This window comes from Cavia porcellus, unplaced genomic scaffold (genome assembly GCF_034190915.1).
Source record: "Cavia porcellus strain 051 isolate PalLab524CR breed Dunkin Hartley unplaced genomic scaffold, mCavPor4.1 scaffold_17, whole genome shotgun sequence".
NCBI classification, from domain to species: domain Eukaryota; kingdom Metazoa; phylum Chordata; class Mammalia; order Rodentia; family Caviidae; genus Cavia; species Cavia porcellus.
The window spans coordinates 22,250,841-22,266,596 of record NW_026947500.1 but is presented as its reverse complement, the minus strand read 5'-3'; the positions used below and the strand labels follow the sequence as shown (position 1 = coordinate 22,266,596).

Below are 15,756 nucleotides of genomic sequence, written 5' to 3'. Positions count from 1 at the left end.
GAAGGGGACAGCAGAGTGCGTGGGTAAGCAGGTAGCATGAACCTAGTGGGGAGGTGGGCTGACTAGGACAGCTGTCCTGGGAAGCCACAAAGGAAGGTAGTGAGTGGTTCGAGAGTTTTGCTGCAGGGGGCACTCAACCCAGGAGCATGCTGAAGTGTGAGCTGTGTGTAGGTGTGTAAATCCCTAAACCTCTCAGACTCAGTTTGTCAAGCAAAAACGTCATCTCCATTCTCCATGCTCCTAAATCCCTTTCAAGCCTGTGGCTCCTCTGGCAGCAGCGGGGTGGGGGCAAGATAGGGGGATCCTGCTGACTATGGATGGGTTGGTGACGTGATTCCAGCTTGGGAGCAAGTCAGTCTGCCCCAGGAAGTTAGCTCCAGTGTGAGGGACCCTCAGTGCAGGCTTCCCTGGAGCTGCAGTCCAGCCCACTTTCGGAAGATCCAGTCCTTTTCCTTTGTGTGTAGAGTTGGGAGAGAAGATATAGTATTTTTAGACCTTTATGCTAGAAAGTTTATTGTGACATTTATTTTTCTTTGTTTTAATATTCAGAAATTGTGTTAGCCTAATCATAAAAAACAACTGCATTTGAAAAACTATTACACATCAGTAGGGAAAATATTCTTATCAGATACGCTTTTACAATGAAGAGGAAATGTTTCTGAACCTGCCTCCAATTGTACAGTCCAGGTTCAGTTTATTCCCACACCCTAGAACTCTCCTTTAAATCACAGCACAGAGAACCCAGAAATAACGGAAAATGAAATGAACCAGGGTTGTAAAAATTTGTTCTCAATTTTTGTTTTAATATGAAAATGAGGTCTCTGAGATACTAGTCCTTTAAACAGTAGAGATGTCTTTTCTCCCCCTTTGTTTCTTTCAAGGTATACCAGGGTTTTGAAGTCATGAACCAAGAGCAGTGTACAAGTTGTGCTGTGTCTTGGTAGGTTGCTCCCAGTTTGCCAAAACAATGGGCGCTTCTCTTAATGGTCTTTGTCGCAGCTTTCGCCATGGGTGACTCCTCCATCCTTCTAAAAACGCTTTCTTTTCTCAGCTTCTGTGTGTCACGGTGTCCTTGATTTCCTGCTAACTTCACTGACCACCCCTTCCTCACCTCTCTTGCCAACAATTTAATATCACTTACATGATTTGAGGCTCAGCAAGACTGAATAACATGTCCAGCATCGTCTCGCTGGAAAAGGGCTGGGATTTAGTTCAGTGGCTTAAGCACCTGCCTTGCAAACGTGCAGTCATGAGTTCAATTCCCAGTACCGACAAAAAAAGAAAAAAAGAGCATATAGTTGGTAAAGAAGAGAATGGACACAGTGGGCATGCCTGTAATCCCAGCTATCAGGAGGCTGAGGCAAGAGGATTGCAAATTTGACCCCTGCCTGGCAACTTAGTGAGACCCTGTCGCAAAATGGAATTTTTAAAAATGGAGTGGAGATGTAGCTCAGTGGTAGAGCACTTGCTTAGTATGTGCAGGGATTAATCTCCAGTACTAATAAAACAAAACAAAACAGCAGGCATTGAAAACCAAGGAACCATCCTTTTTTCCTTGTATGCTACACTTCTGGCTTCAAGGAACTCATCACAGCATTTGCTGCATAAGAATGAGAGAGAGAAAGAGAAAGAGAGAAACTAACTGAATCTGGGAGGACACACAGCAGGTCCTATGGGCAACTTCACCTTTTAACATCTAAACACATGTGTGTTATTTCACATGTGTTTAGGATGTTGGGAAGGAAGAAACCTGCATTTTGTTGGTTGTAGACACAGGAGTACTAGCAAAGTGCGAAGAGAAAAATTAAATCTTGCTTGGCTCATACTCATTAATTTCAGTAATTCATACAAACTGTTTTCCTTCCTGAATTATGCCCTCCATAATCCATTGTTGAATCATGAGTCTCATCAAATGTGTCTCAGATTGACTTAGTTATGAATTCCATTTGACTACGACAGTTTTCTGTGTCTTCCTGGGTGGGCCTCACGTGTGGCTGGAGAATCCTGAGGCAGGGTGATTTGCTCAGAGTTGCAAAATGTTAGGGGTGACATTAATGACTTCATGCTTTTCCCCCCTGGCTAGTTTTTAAGATGTCTTCCTCAGAAGTGAAACTTCAGGGGCTCTCTCCAGTCTCTCAGTCTGGCCTCCTCCACTCTCAGCAGGAGGGCTATCTCCAGTGATTTGCCCCATCCCTGCTTCCACAGCTCCCCTGTTGACCAGCAGGGCTGCGTGACTCTTGCCAAAGAAGATGCCAGGGGCTCACACAAGGCCCCCGCACCTCTTGAGGCCAGGGTACAGCTGGTTGCCGGCAGCTTCTCTGAGTACCTTCGGTTAGCATTTTCTGGCAGGGCCTTTGGGATGGAAGACCTACAGTGACAGGGGTCAAGAAATCCCTGCTGGTGGTTATTGTTAGTGATTTATTATCGCTTCCTCTTTTTCTCTGGATTCATTGTTAAAGTCAAGCTCACACTGAGAAAGATGTTAAAATACATCATGTTAAGGAGGCGCTGACAGGCAGGAGTCTGTCCTGCTCCTGCTCTTAGCTGCAGCCTCTGTAGTTAATGCTGTACAGCGCTAGACCAAGGCCAGCATCTTTCCTTACCATCCTCACAAGTGCCTCGCCCTCTGGTCACGAAAATGTACCCTAACAATAGCGAGTCCTGCCCAAGCGTGAACTGTCTGTAGCCCAAGGAAGCTTTACATGACTGCTTGGGGCTCCAGCTCTAGCCCGTAATGCAGCTAAAGACAGATTCTGGGTCCAAAGCTGGATCCAGGATGAGATGCCCTGCTGTAGACCAAAGAACTCAGCCATTAGAAGGAAGAGACCAACATGCGGGAGAACAGCCCTCTCGTCACTGGGGGTCAGGGCCTGGCCTTTCTGTCCTGTTAGGGAGCAGTTGTTCCCTTAGGGTCTCCAGCAGCCTAACAGCAGGGACTCAGCCCAGAACAGCTGTCCAGATGCCTTGACTTGGTAAGGGAGCACCATGGTGTGCTCTCTTAGACAGGGCAGAGCTGGCTGGGATCTTGTTGGCTCTTAAATAAGGACAGGAGGTCCCTTCTAATTATCTTAATGGAAGCCAATCATATCCTTATGTTTTAATACAGCACTTGTCCCTGAATCTAATTAGCTGTATGTTTATTGATTAATACCATCTTATATTTAAGCTTAAAGCCTACAGGCTTCAGCTAATTTAAAGAACAATCTAGTAATTAAAGGGGAAAATGTTTGTTTCATCTGCTTTGGGCAGGCAGACTCAAAAGTCCCACCTACCTGTAGTTTCCTCTGTGAGGACCTTGCTCCCTGTTACCTCTCGTCTACAGGCTCATCTTTGGTGTCTTTCTACTTAGCCTGGTAAATATACTCACATCTGCCCCATCTTTAATGATCGCTCCTTTGAACATTACATCTTAATCTAATCATCAAAACTCTCACTGTCTCTGTGCTCACTCACACCTCCCAACCCTCTGGAATTTGCTTGCTTTTGTCACCAGATCAGGGAACTTCTTTTGTGCTCTCAAGATCACGAGATTCTCAATTGCATTCCATAATTACATAATTGTGCTCTTCTGCTGTGTTTGCTGCTGGTGGCTGCGCCTGGAAATTTCTATCGCCTGACTTTTGTGGAAATTCTTCTTTGTCCCTAACTGCCGGTTTTACCTCACAATTATCTCCTCCAATTATTATTGCCCCTTTTTCTCTACCTCTGTGGCCATGATGTTAAGACCTTCTTTATCCTTGCTGGCAACCAATCCAGTAGCCCCTGAATTGTTTAGTTATTTCATCTTGCCCTTCCTTACTGCCACAGAGAGCTGTCCCTAACACTTCATGATCCTGCCGCCTCCTGCCTTACAGCCTCCAGAACTCCACATGGCTTGAGTAAAAGCCTCAAGTTCTTCAGGATGGCCTGCAAGACCCTACATGGCATCAGTTCAATCTGTTTTTCCTCATCTCATTTCTTGTTGTTCTTTGTTTTACCCTCTACTCATCTGAATTGCTCACAGAATACCTCTGTATTTTCCAGCTCAGACTGCCAAAATGAAACACCAAAAACCCAGTGGCTTTAACAGTGGAACTCCATTTTCTCACAGTTATATGGGCTAGAAGTCTAAAGCCAGGATGTTGAGAGGCTTGGTTTCTTCTGAGCCCCCTTTCCTTGGTCTGTAAAAGGCCTCTTCCTCCTATTCCCTCATGTGGTTTTCTTCTATATGTGTGTTCTTGGTGTTGCCCTGTGTTCTAGTCTCCTTCTCTGATAAGGACGGTAGTTGGATTGGATAAGAGCTCACCATGACAGCCTCATTTTAACTTAAGCTGAAAGTTCCCATCTCCAAATACAGTCACATTGCTATGGCAAGCAGAAATGACACTCAGGATTTGCAAAAGTACAGCAGCAGAATGGCTTGTCAGTTGGGGATTGATTTATACAGTGTGTATCACAGTGACCAGCTATGCATCACATTTGTGAGAGCCATTTCTAAGAGACAAAAGCAACTAGAACAGAAACTATTATCTAAGAAACTGAGGTATACCGGCAGGGTACGGAGAATTTTCTATTACCCCTCCCCCCTTAGTTTCCCTGGCCAACCTTTGCTGGGCATATTACATGTGATCTTCTGAGACAAGGCCCAACTAGAAGCAGTGACATTAGGGTTGTCAGTAATCCTACGGTGGGCCCTAGCCAAGCTTCTCAAACTTATCTTACTGCAGAGTTTTTCCTAAATTGTTTTCAGGAAGAGATGTAATTTAGGCCTGTCTGTTCTGTAACATTACTCTGGCAAGGTAGTGAGAGAGTTAATCTGATCTGGGAGTGTCCAGTGTGCCTTGGATGCCCATGAAATCTTGGTTGAGTGTTTGATTGATTGTTCTATTCTCTTGGGGCGGCTTTCTATAGAGTTTAAGGGAAAAAACACAGCTAGCAGTGGGAGAGGAAGCAAGAAATGGGGTAAGCAGCCTGAAAAGACACAAAAATCAAGGGGGAATAGTAAGAGCAATCCTGTGAAAATGTTCTCAGGCTTCAGCCATGCATGGACTGGTCTGTATCCAGAGTATACAGAGTAGGGTTTTGAGTGCATTGTCTCTTCAGAGTGAGCATCAGAGGAGCTGTCCAGATAAGTTCTCCAGCAGAATTAAGGCTGGATTTCTGAAACCTGTAGAGGTGGTTAATGTGTACCTGGGTTATATGTTTGTACAGGAATGCCTATAGACATAGCTGCTCTTTTAACTGGTTACAAGATTAAAAAAAAAAAAAAAAAAAAAAAAAACTTTTCTAGGGCTTTGTGGCCTGTATGCTGTATGTAGTTTTTATTTAATCTAATTTTTGAGTTACCTCTGTGACAAATGCAGGCTTTTTGTTGCTGCCAGTGATCAAGGGATGGTTTTCTTACAGCATGACCCTAAAACTTTTATTGTCTTCTCTGCATGGGTAGGGAGTTAGGAGGTTGGGGCTGATGATACAGATGCTGAATTCTGAGCTGGCCACAGGGATATGGGTGCTGGTGCAATGGCTTGAGCTTGGAGAACATGTGGTAGGGACAGTTCTGGTGCAGTTTGAGTCAGCTGGATCCCCAGAGTGGATTTAGGCCACTGGAGTGGGCTATTTTGTATCATTGTTGGCAGGTTTCCAAATAGCAGCAGGAAGCAATTTGCTGTGCAGGTCATCCCTTCAGGAGTGTTTTGGCCAAAGCAGTTTTGCCCAAGGTGACCACAGAATATCTAGCCTATTGGATGGCATTCCTAACAGAACTACTTCCATCTGTAAACAGGGTGTACTCAGCATCTGTCAGGGGACCCATTTTTTAGAACAGTTCATCCCGTTACAGCATGAGGCACCTGGATAATTAGGAGTCACTTTTTTTTTTTTAATTTTATTTTGAAAGTATACAACAGAACAAGACAGAATAAAGCCAACTAAGATCATACAGTGAAATTAGTACAGAACTTCACAGCAGGTTATCAGAATAACAGTAATAGGTATCACAGTATATTTTGTTATCTTTATAATAGTTGTTCTTTTCATCATGTATATCAAATTGAGATGAAATATAGAATACTATAGAACTTATCAAAACAATATTGAATAGAGCAGTACCATTAATCAGAAAAGAGCAAAACAGTAATAAAAATATTTGCCTTCAAAAAGATGGTAGAAAGAAGTCCCCCTTATTTGCTATGGTCAACCTCCCAGGAGATGCTCAGATTTCTGGTTCAATTAGGAGTCAGTTTAAGGTGAGCTTGTCAGCTCTTTTGATCAGAAAGACAGTAACTGTTAAGAGTAAGGAAACAAAAGGGAAGCCAGTCCTTAGTATCTGGGTCCAAGTATTTGCACAGGTAGGCCATTAAGTGCTCCCAGGGGCAGACAGTCTGAGTTAGCATCATTGTTTTTGTGAACTCAAGGATCCAGATTTTACAGAAGCCAACAGCTCCAAGAAATTTTCAGGTTTTTTTTTTCTTGTAACAAGTTTCTGCCAGATGTGATAGATGTTCCAAAATCAACAGACAATCTTAACATCAAGTGTCCTTTAATTTTAGATGGCCAGTCAGGGCAAAGATTTGACCATTTACTTTCACAAAAGGCAAAGACCTTTTGAGATTTTATTTTCACTCCATAGTCATCAGGGAATCTTCTTTTGAAGTTAGCATACAATCAAGGACTGTGGGTTTACTCTGGCTTGCACCTATCCTGTCTCCCTACAGTGTATGTTGTGTATCCTTGAATAGTGGCACAACAGACAAAGGATAGGTGCCCCTCAGAGAGACCATTCAAATGCCCACCTGGCTGTACCCCTTGTGGGGACTTAGGCATGAATTAGTCAAGGAGGGTGCAAGGCCTCCATCATGCCATATGTCAATCACCACAGAACCACAGCTGAGGGCCCAATCAGCCACTGTGACCAGTACTTCCCAATCTTGATGCATAGATGGAACAGCCTATGGTGTATGCTGTCCATTCCATTTATTCACACACTCATTCAGCATGTACTCAGAGGTTATGTATTCCAACCCTCCTTCACTTCAGGGTGACCTTAACTAATAAGAGTTTAGCAACCTCTTTTTCTGCTTGAGCTAAGCAGGGATAACAGACAGACAAACTGCCGTGCTCTCAGGGCTCTTCCAGAATCAGGCAAGCAGACAGACAGATTGTGTACTCTTCCTTTTGAGGTCTGACATGAGCAGCTTGAGTGGGGAGCCAGGAATCCTCCTCCAAACCTCTGAGGGGACTCAAGAAATCTCGAGAGCATGCCTTCCTGTCAGGACCTGGAAAGGTCCTTTCTCCATCCACAAGGACCACAACTGGTGGCCAAAGAGATCCCCATGATTGGGCTTCTGGGCCAATGTACAAGATACCATAACAAGCAGAAACACTGAACTGACACCCAAGATTTGGAGGCAGATTTAATTACTTTGACAGGAAGCAGGATGATTCCTAGAATATCAGTCCCTAATCTCTGGTGGTCTCAGGATTCTATTGGATAAGCAAGCAAGAAGTACAAAGGCAGAATGATTTGTCCATTGGGGATTGGTTTCCAAAGTACATCATAATGGCCAGCTATGCATCACAGTGATTAGCCATTTCTTGTTTTTGTTTTTTTTCCGGTACTGGGGATCGAACTCATGACCACCTGCTTGCAAGGCAGGTGCTTACGCCACTGAGCTAAATCCCCAGCCCGTGATCAGCCATTTCTAAGAGATAGAAGCAACAGTAACTGGAAGAAGAACTAAGAAAATGAAGAACTAAACAACTAAGAAAATGAAGTATACTGGCTGGGAGGGGATAGTAGGAGTGGCAGTTTTCTATTACGACATCCTGGAGTACTGGGGCCATAGGGATTCAACGTAAGTTATGAGGATATACAATTCAATTCAGAATGCTTACCTTTTCCCTCTCCAACTGCTCTTTCTTACCTCTCTGCCTTCTTAAAAATGTTGTCTCTATTTAAAATATCTTTTCCCTGCTGCATAATTCCATACCCTTAAGACTCAACAGAGATATCATTGTCTCAGCAGAGGTATCAAATATCTAGGTATCTACCCTGATATAAGCTAGTCTTCCTCTTCTGACCTTGCTAGAGTCTCTCATGTTAGGTCCATTACTGATTTTACTAAATTTTTTAATGCTTATCTTTATATGTCAGGTAAGTCTTACTAAGCAAACAATCTTTGATCATTCTCATCTCTAAAACAAAAAATTTCCAAGCTCATACATCTTTCTTCTAACCCATCAATACCTAAGGATCATTGATTATCTCTGTGTACCACAATGCATGGCATTAAGTGGGAGATTGGCAAGTGTGGAAGGAATGAATGTTACAGTTATGATCTCTATCCCTGAAGGGCTTTGTGTATTATTAGGAGAACTGAAATATTGATCATAACACAGATCACAGAATTTCAAGATGTGAGCATTTAATATTAGAAGGCTTGGAAGAGGCCACAGAAACGTTTGGGGTTTGATCCAGAATGGTGGAAAAGGCTACACTGAGACTGATAAAGGAGTGGGGGAGGGAAAGTTAAGGAGCAGAGCCTATTAGCATAAAAATGAACTGATGTAAAAGTAAGATGGGCTGCTGTAGAGGATAATCTCATAAGCAACCTGGGAGACTTAATGGCCAGGTGAGGACAGGCTAAGCAGTGGAGTTCTTAAGATGTCAGAGCCAGGAGTTTTTCATCTGACCATCCCAGTGCTGGGGAGCTATTTTAAATTCCAGGAATGACATAATGAAAATGGAGTACTGGAGCGATTACCCAGCCTTTGGGATAACACATGGTCAAAGAGAAAGAGGCCAGATGGGATGAGGTGGCTGTTTCAGGAATGCAGGCTGAGTTCAGAAGAGCGTGGTTGGCTTGAGGCTCTGAATGAGTGAGTTTGCTCCTCAGCCGGTATTCAGAACAGACTGCCAACCCGGCTTCAAAGATGGCTCAAGTAATACAACGTGAAGCTGTCTCTGATTGTACGTAAGCACTGACCCAGTGAAAGAACTGACTCCAATCATGGGCTTCATGAAATTTGCTGTTACTCTCAAAAGAGTAAAAGGAAACAGCCCCTGTTTGTCCTTGACCAGTGTCTGGTCTATCCTCTCATTTTAGCCATCATCAGAGGATAGAGGCCTGTGATTTTCCACCCACAACAGTAACACAGGGTTATCAGAAGAGTCAGCCTGAAAGCCAAACTGCCTGAATATGCATCCTGGCTCTACTGTCCGCTGTGAGACCTTGCAAGAGCCATTCAACCGTGCTTAGCTTCAGCCTCTATAGCTAAAAAACAGGGTTAATAATGCACGGTAGTTTCTACCTTACATGCGAGTGTGAAGGATAAATGCAGCAAATATCTGCAAACCATTTAAAGCACATCTATTAGCTTGAATCATAGGAAATTGCCTTTTTCATGGATCCAAATGAATATTGCCAGTCCCAGGGTTCAAGGAAATGCTCAGCACATGTTAAATTCTATCGTCTTCATCCTCTGTCATTTGGTAAGCATTTGTCAAACCAGTGGCAGAGGGCATGAGGACACAGTCTCCACAGCCAGCTCCTTCCCTTCCTGGCTTTTCTGGTGTTTCTGAGTGCTCTGTTCATCATGTCCCCGAGACACCAGAGGTGGCCCTGTCTCTCCTTTCACTATGCCTTTCTCCCTGGAAATGACACAAGGCATCCTGCTCTTTTCCCTGTACCACCCTGAGCCTAGGGCTGCTTCCTGTTTTCCTGGAAAACATAACAGAGCTGAAGAGACACATGCCCTTATCTCTGTGGCCTTCAAGAGTCCTTCCCTGAGCTTTTGACCACTGACACTGACCTGTGCCTTTTCAAGTCTTCCTGAAGCTGTGTCTTGGAATTCCTGCCTTAGACCCCCTATCCTTCAGGCCCTCCACCCCTTTCTTCCTGTCTGTTTTTAAATTTTTTTTTTTTAATTTAAACCACATATACTAGCAAGTATCTGTGAAGAATGTTTCTACCCTTTCATGATGGGAAGGTGCTATCCTATGCCAGCATTTTCTGAAAAATGTTAAGGCTCTCAGCTAGCCAGAAACAGACTCTGCCCTTTCCTGTTTCAAAGGCCAGCTTCTCCGCCTAAGCTGCTTCTCAGTTTCTGTTTCCTGGTGGAGAGACACCCTAAACTCGAAGCTCTTTGAAACAGCAAGGATGACAGGCATGTCCTGCATAACTGAACTCAAATAACCTTCCTGCTTCATTTTTCTAGACCATTCCCTGGTTACTCACCACTCAGGTATTTTTCAGGCTGGGAGAGATCTCTCCGTAGGCCCCTAATTATACACACAGAGGATAGGATACTTCATTTTTGAAATAATGTTTAGTATTCTTTAAAAATAGAAAAGCAAAAGAAATAAGGCACTTCATAAACATCGCTTAATTAGCTATCGTTTTCTTCCCCCTGAAATAAAGGTACATAATAGGAAAACTTAAAACAGTTTTGAAAACTAAAATTTTATCCCCACCACTGTACTACCTACCCTAGATAACCACTGCCAGCATTTTTTTGTGACTCTTCAGGAAATAAATTTGGTGAGTACACATATATACTTCTGTATGCGTCCCTATGTAGCACTGATTCGATAAAACACTGTTTGCTAATGAAACATTTCCTAAAAATGACTCAGATACATATGCCAGTCTAGAGCAGCTCTTTCCTGCTTTGCCCACTGTGTGGCTATTTTATCCACCCAGCTAACCACAGGAGGCTCTATACACATCGCATTCTTTAGTGATATGTTTTACTTTTTCATCCATATTCTGATCCGGTGTGTACTTTTTCATGTAATCCTAAATTAACTTTGTTTTACAAAGTATTTGCCCCATATTTGTACCTCTTAATTTGTTTTGGCCAATAGTTTTGACCTAGAATCACTAAAAACAAAACAAAACAAAAACCCCTTTACAAATATACTATTAAAGCTGTTGCAAAGACATCAAAGAAGCCTGACCCTGCTAGATGTTAAAATCCAGTTTTACAGGAGTTCTTATCAATTTCAAGTCAGTGGTTGAGAAGAAAAACAATTTAAAAAAAGATCAATTAAGTTAACATGGGCCAGAGAGCAAAATGTAAGAACTAAAACTAACAGAAAAAAATGTAGGTTTAAATTTTCATGACCTTGGATCAGATAATATTTTCTTAGAAATGACACCTAAAGCACAAACAGCCAAAGAGAAAGAAATCAATAGTTTGTACCTCATTGAAATTGTATTTCAAAGAATTCTGTCATGAAAGTATAAAGACGGCGCAGGGCTGGGGGTGTAGCTCAGTGATTGAGAGTACTTTAACTAGCTTGTACTGTACAAGATGCTAAATTTGATTCCCAGTGTTGGAAAAAAGAAAAAAGGGTGAGATAATGTTTACAAGTCAAACATTAGATAAAAGACTCATGCTCAAAGTATATAAAGAAACCTTTTTTTTTTTTTTTTGCAACACAATTTTTTTTATTGCTACATGTATACAAGTGAAGGCAAAACATCTGAAAAATACAGAGCAAAACCATTCTAAAGTCACTTCTGGGAAGGTCAATGATCCTGGTGACCTTAGCCTCAAAACTGAAGGAGACAATAATACTTTTGTCTAAAATAGCCCAATTTTCAGTTTAACAAAGGTGTTTATACTTATGGCTTCCTTTTCATTCCTGATACCATTGTGGCTTTTTGTTGAAGTTGTAGTTGTTTAGGCATGGTTTTTAATAGTAATATTATGTAAAGAGAAATGAACAAATCTTTTCAAAGCTGTAACTACATGTTATGTTCATTTGTAAATATGTTCTTAGAATCTTGAGACCTATCCTCCCAAGTTTTCAGATAATTTATTTTTTCAGGAGCATCCCTCCTAACTCCCAAGTGTTTATGGAAGAGTCCACATATCCACCTGGGCCATGGCATGTGCTCTGGGCTCCCCTCCACAGCTGATAGGACATCCACCACATTATGCAGAGCAGCCTTGCACAAAGGGAAATAAGGGACCTCAGTATAGTGCCCCGTTTCTGGGTAACAGATGATCTGGGGTTTTTTCTTCCCATAGGCCTATAAGTGCTTAGAGACCTCGTTAGCATAGAACTCACTCTTCCAGGTATGGTCATCCTTACCTACAAGGAATGGGAAGGTAGTGTGAGACCTTTCCACAGGAATGAAGCTGTTGGGTTCTTCCAAAGGGCTTTTCAGGGCATCCACAGCATCCGTGATGCCGTCTTTGGTCATCTTGACTTGAGTCTTCATGATACTCACAGGCGGTTCAGACTTCTAATATATGGTGCCCCCAATGGCAGCTTCAGAGCAAAAATGATGACAGCAGCTGAGATGCTTCAGAAAAGAGGCCATGGCGAGGCCTAGTCTACCCCCCCTGGGACTTCATGTTCCAAGCAGCCCAATTCCTGGATCCTTTACCTCACTCAGGGTGACTGAGCAGGCTGTTCACTGCCTCTTCAAGTACTCCAGGTGTATGGCCTCCATGCTCTTGGGGAGGTGATCATAGTTGGTTTTTTTTTTTTTTTCTTTTTCCTATCAGTACCGGGGATCGAACTCACGACTGCCTGCTTGCAAGGCAGGCACTTATGCCACTGAGCTAAAACCCCAGCCCCAAGGTCATCATAGTTATACTAAGAGCCATCACAGCAAAGTCCTTCCCAGCCAGCAGACTAGGTTGATACTCCATCAGGCTTCCCCTGCTTCCAAAAGAGGTACAGGAGCCCAGAAAAAGGCCAAGGACCTGTCCACACCCAGCCTTCCTGCACTGACACATGCTGTACCCTGGGCCACAGAAAGTGGCGCTCATGTACTGTGCTGACCAGCAGCTTCTCTTGGTCGGCTCCTGCCTCCAGCTCCACCACTAAGGGCGTCTGCACATCTTGCTTGATCAAGCTCCCGAAAGGCCTGACGGGATGATGGCCCAGAGCAGCTTCGTGGGCTCGATTCCCATGAAGCTGCCTATAAAGAAATCTTAAGTCTATAAAGATAACACAATTAAAAAGTGGCCAAATGACTGAAAAAGACATTTCTCCAGATAATTAAGTGGCCAAAAAGTGTATAAAAGGAAAAATGCAAGTCAACACCACAATTAAATGCTGTATCACATTCATTAAAAAGATGTAATAAGCATTAGGGAAGACTTGGAGAAATTGGAACCCTTGTACACCGTGGAAGTAACATAACATAGTGCGGCCCTCTGGAAACATTCTAACAGTTCCTCCAGAGGAAAGGTAGAGTTAACATGTGACCCTGTAATCATATTGCCACGTATATCCCTAAGAAAAATGCAAATATAAGCCCATGAAAGACACACACAAGTGTTTACAGAAGCATTATTCATAATAACCAAAAAGTAGAAACACCTCAAATGTCACCCACAGATAAACTGATAAATAAAATGTGCTATTATCCACACAGTGGAGCACTGATGGGCAGTAAAAAGGGATGAAGTATTTACGTATTTTGAAACCTGAATAAATCTTGAAAATAGTATAAGAAAATGCCATAAGAAAGTAGCCAGACACAGAAAGCTATACAGTGTATGATTCCATTTGTGTGAGATGTCTGGAATAGGCAGATTCATAGAGACAAGAAGGAAACAAACAACATGAGGATGAGGGGCTAAGGAGAGGTAGGAAGAGGACAGGAAAGTGACTGTCAGTGGTCTTGGGGTTTCTTCGCAGGGTGATGAGAATAAAAATACTAAAAACCACTGAAATATACATTTTTAAATGATGAATTTGTGATTTATGTCAACTTTTTAAAAGGCAAAGCTTACTAGAAATGAATGGATGTTCTCTGCCATCTCCTTATACTTCTGTAGCCAACCACAGCAGTTACCTGGAGAAGACATGAAAAGATGTGAGGGCCTGAGGCAACTGGTGACTGTGGGGTCCAACGAGACCCAAGGACCCTTGTCCAGTGCTGGATGTCAGGAAGACATTTCCGTAGGGTCTGTTATGGCTTGAGTCTAGATGTCCCCCAAAGCCTCATGCAGTCATGGGGACAGGTTTCTAGAGTTTGTGAATGACTCATGGTCTAGTGCTGGGATTGTGGGTGTGAGTGCTACACCCAAGTGGTGTGGCCTGCATACAATATGAGAGACAGAAAGAGTCTTCTCTCCATGCTCTCCCCCTTTGTTCTTATTGTTTGTGCTGTTTTTGTCACCATGAACTGTTGCCCTCTACCATGTATTACTCTGCCTTGGAGTCAGTTGATTTTGGACTGAAACCTCCACAAACTGTGAGCTAAATAAAACCTTTCCTTCCCTTTGGATGTTGGATATTTTGTCCCAGAAACAAGAGAAAAATAACCAAAACAGGGTCTTTGGTATAACAATACCACATAGCAATGGTTCACTTCCAAGAAAGCATCCCTCAAGTACCAGTGTACGCACACAAGTTTATATGCTGTTATTTTCCATCTCGTGCCATACTTCCCATTGTCCTAGTAATATAGTCTTGGCTATTTTTCTGTTCATGGCACACATAAGGTTTTCTTTTAAAGCTTCTATGAAGCTGGGCATGGTGCTGCACTCCTATAATCCCAGCACGTGGGAGGCTGAGGCAGGAGAATCATTTGCAAGTTTGAGATCAGCCTAGGCTACAAAGTGAACCCAAGTCCAGCCTGAACTTCATAGTGAGAACCTGTCTCAAAAAAACAATAAATAAAAGAAAAGAAAAGCTTCTGTGAATATTCTGGATATGAATGTTCCACTAATAGCCATAGAACGTTACATATTTTGGTAAGTTCTAGTTTTTGGTTTGGTTTTGTTTTTCTTTCACAAGCAGTGTTGTGTTGCATGGTCTTACACTTACATGTGAAATACAAGACCTACACAGGGTGCAGGTGCCAACAAGACTGAGACGAGAACTACTTTCCAAACTGCACATCCTGTTGTACATCCGAGAGTGTGTAAGGCTGAAAATCAAGCAAACTTTCCATCCTCTGCTACTGCCACCCGTCATGTCTAGGGCCACACTGTCCTCTACGGAGGAGGGAAAAGTCCTTCTTCAGCTCCCACGGGCCATCTGCTCCTTTTGAGTCATAGGATGAGGCGATCCTTCCCATGAGTCCAGCACACAGCACTGCACATGTTCTAGCTGCTTCTTGAAAAATGGAACAAGTGTTTGCTTTGTTTGCCTCTTTCCAGAGTGAAGTTGTGATTTTTTTTTTCTGTGCAAAAAAAGTCTTCCATTTTTACTCTTTCTCCTTTCACTTCCTGTGGTTTTCTAGTTTTCTGTATTCCTGTGTTCTACATGCTTGTGGCAGAGTATTGCCCTGAGCTTCATTATGATCACCTTAACCTTGACAGAGTGAGAGGCCCCCTGGAACAAGGCCTTGGGGATGTCTCACACCCTCCTCCATGGCACTGCAAGAAGTGCAAAGCCTTGTGTTGCTTTCATCCAATAAGCTAATTTCATTCCTCCATATACATGGGTTAAGCTTTCTTTAAATAATTAATTCAGGTTTTTTTCAATCAAAATCATTCTTGATGCTGACTCCATTGGAATGGATGCATATAATATTGGCTTTCCCCCACTACAGGCTGCATCTTAAATATATTGTGAGCTGTTTGATCTCTTCAAATTATGTGTGTTACAGTCAGAAAGGATCTTACAGTGCTTTTTACCTAATCATCTGTATCCCTGCCAGACGGTCACCCTGACAGACAGTACCTGAGTGCTTGCTTCAGGATCCAGATCTCACTGATGTGGCAAACAGTAGATTCCCTTTGGGAGCTGCCTAATTCTCCTCCTCCTTCCTCCACAATTGCTTTATTTATTCCTACTGAAGC

The 15,756-nt window shown here is 42.8% G+C and overlaps 1 protein-coding gene and 1 pseudogene across 18 annotated transcripts in view; one reads left to right on the top strand and one right to left on the bottom strand.

Annotated features, from left to right (window-relative positions):
• Window positions 1-15,756, top strand: part of Aopep (aminopeptidase O (putative)) — a 383,307-nt gene that overhangs the window by 209,270 nt on the left and 158,281 nt on the right. Inside the window, exon 8 of one of the 18 annotated variants that reach the window (XM_063229050.1) lies at window positions 882-940. The exons of the other annotated variants lie outside the window; for them this stretch is intronic. Coding sequence (XP_063085120.1) covers window positions 882-906 — 25 coding nt within the window. The 3' untranslated portion in view covers window positions 907-940. The remainder of the gene's footprint in view (window positions 1-881; window positions 941-15,756) is intronic. 18 annotated transcript variants of the gene reach the window in all.
• Window positions 11,839-12,470, bottom strand: LOC106027335 (acyl-coenzyme A thioesterase 1-like; annotated as a pseudogene).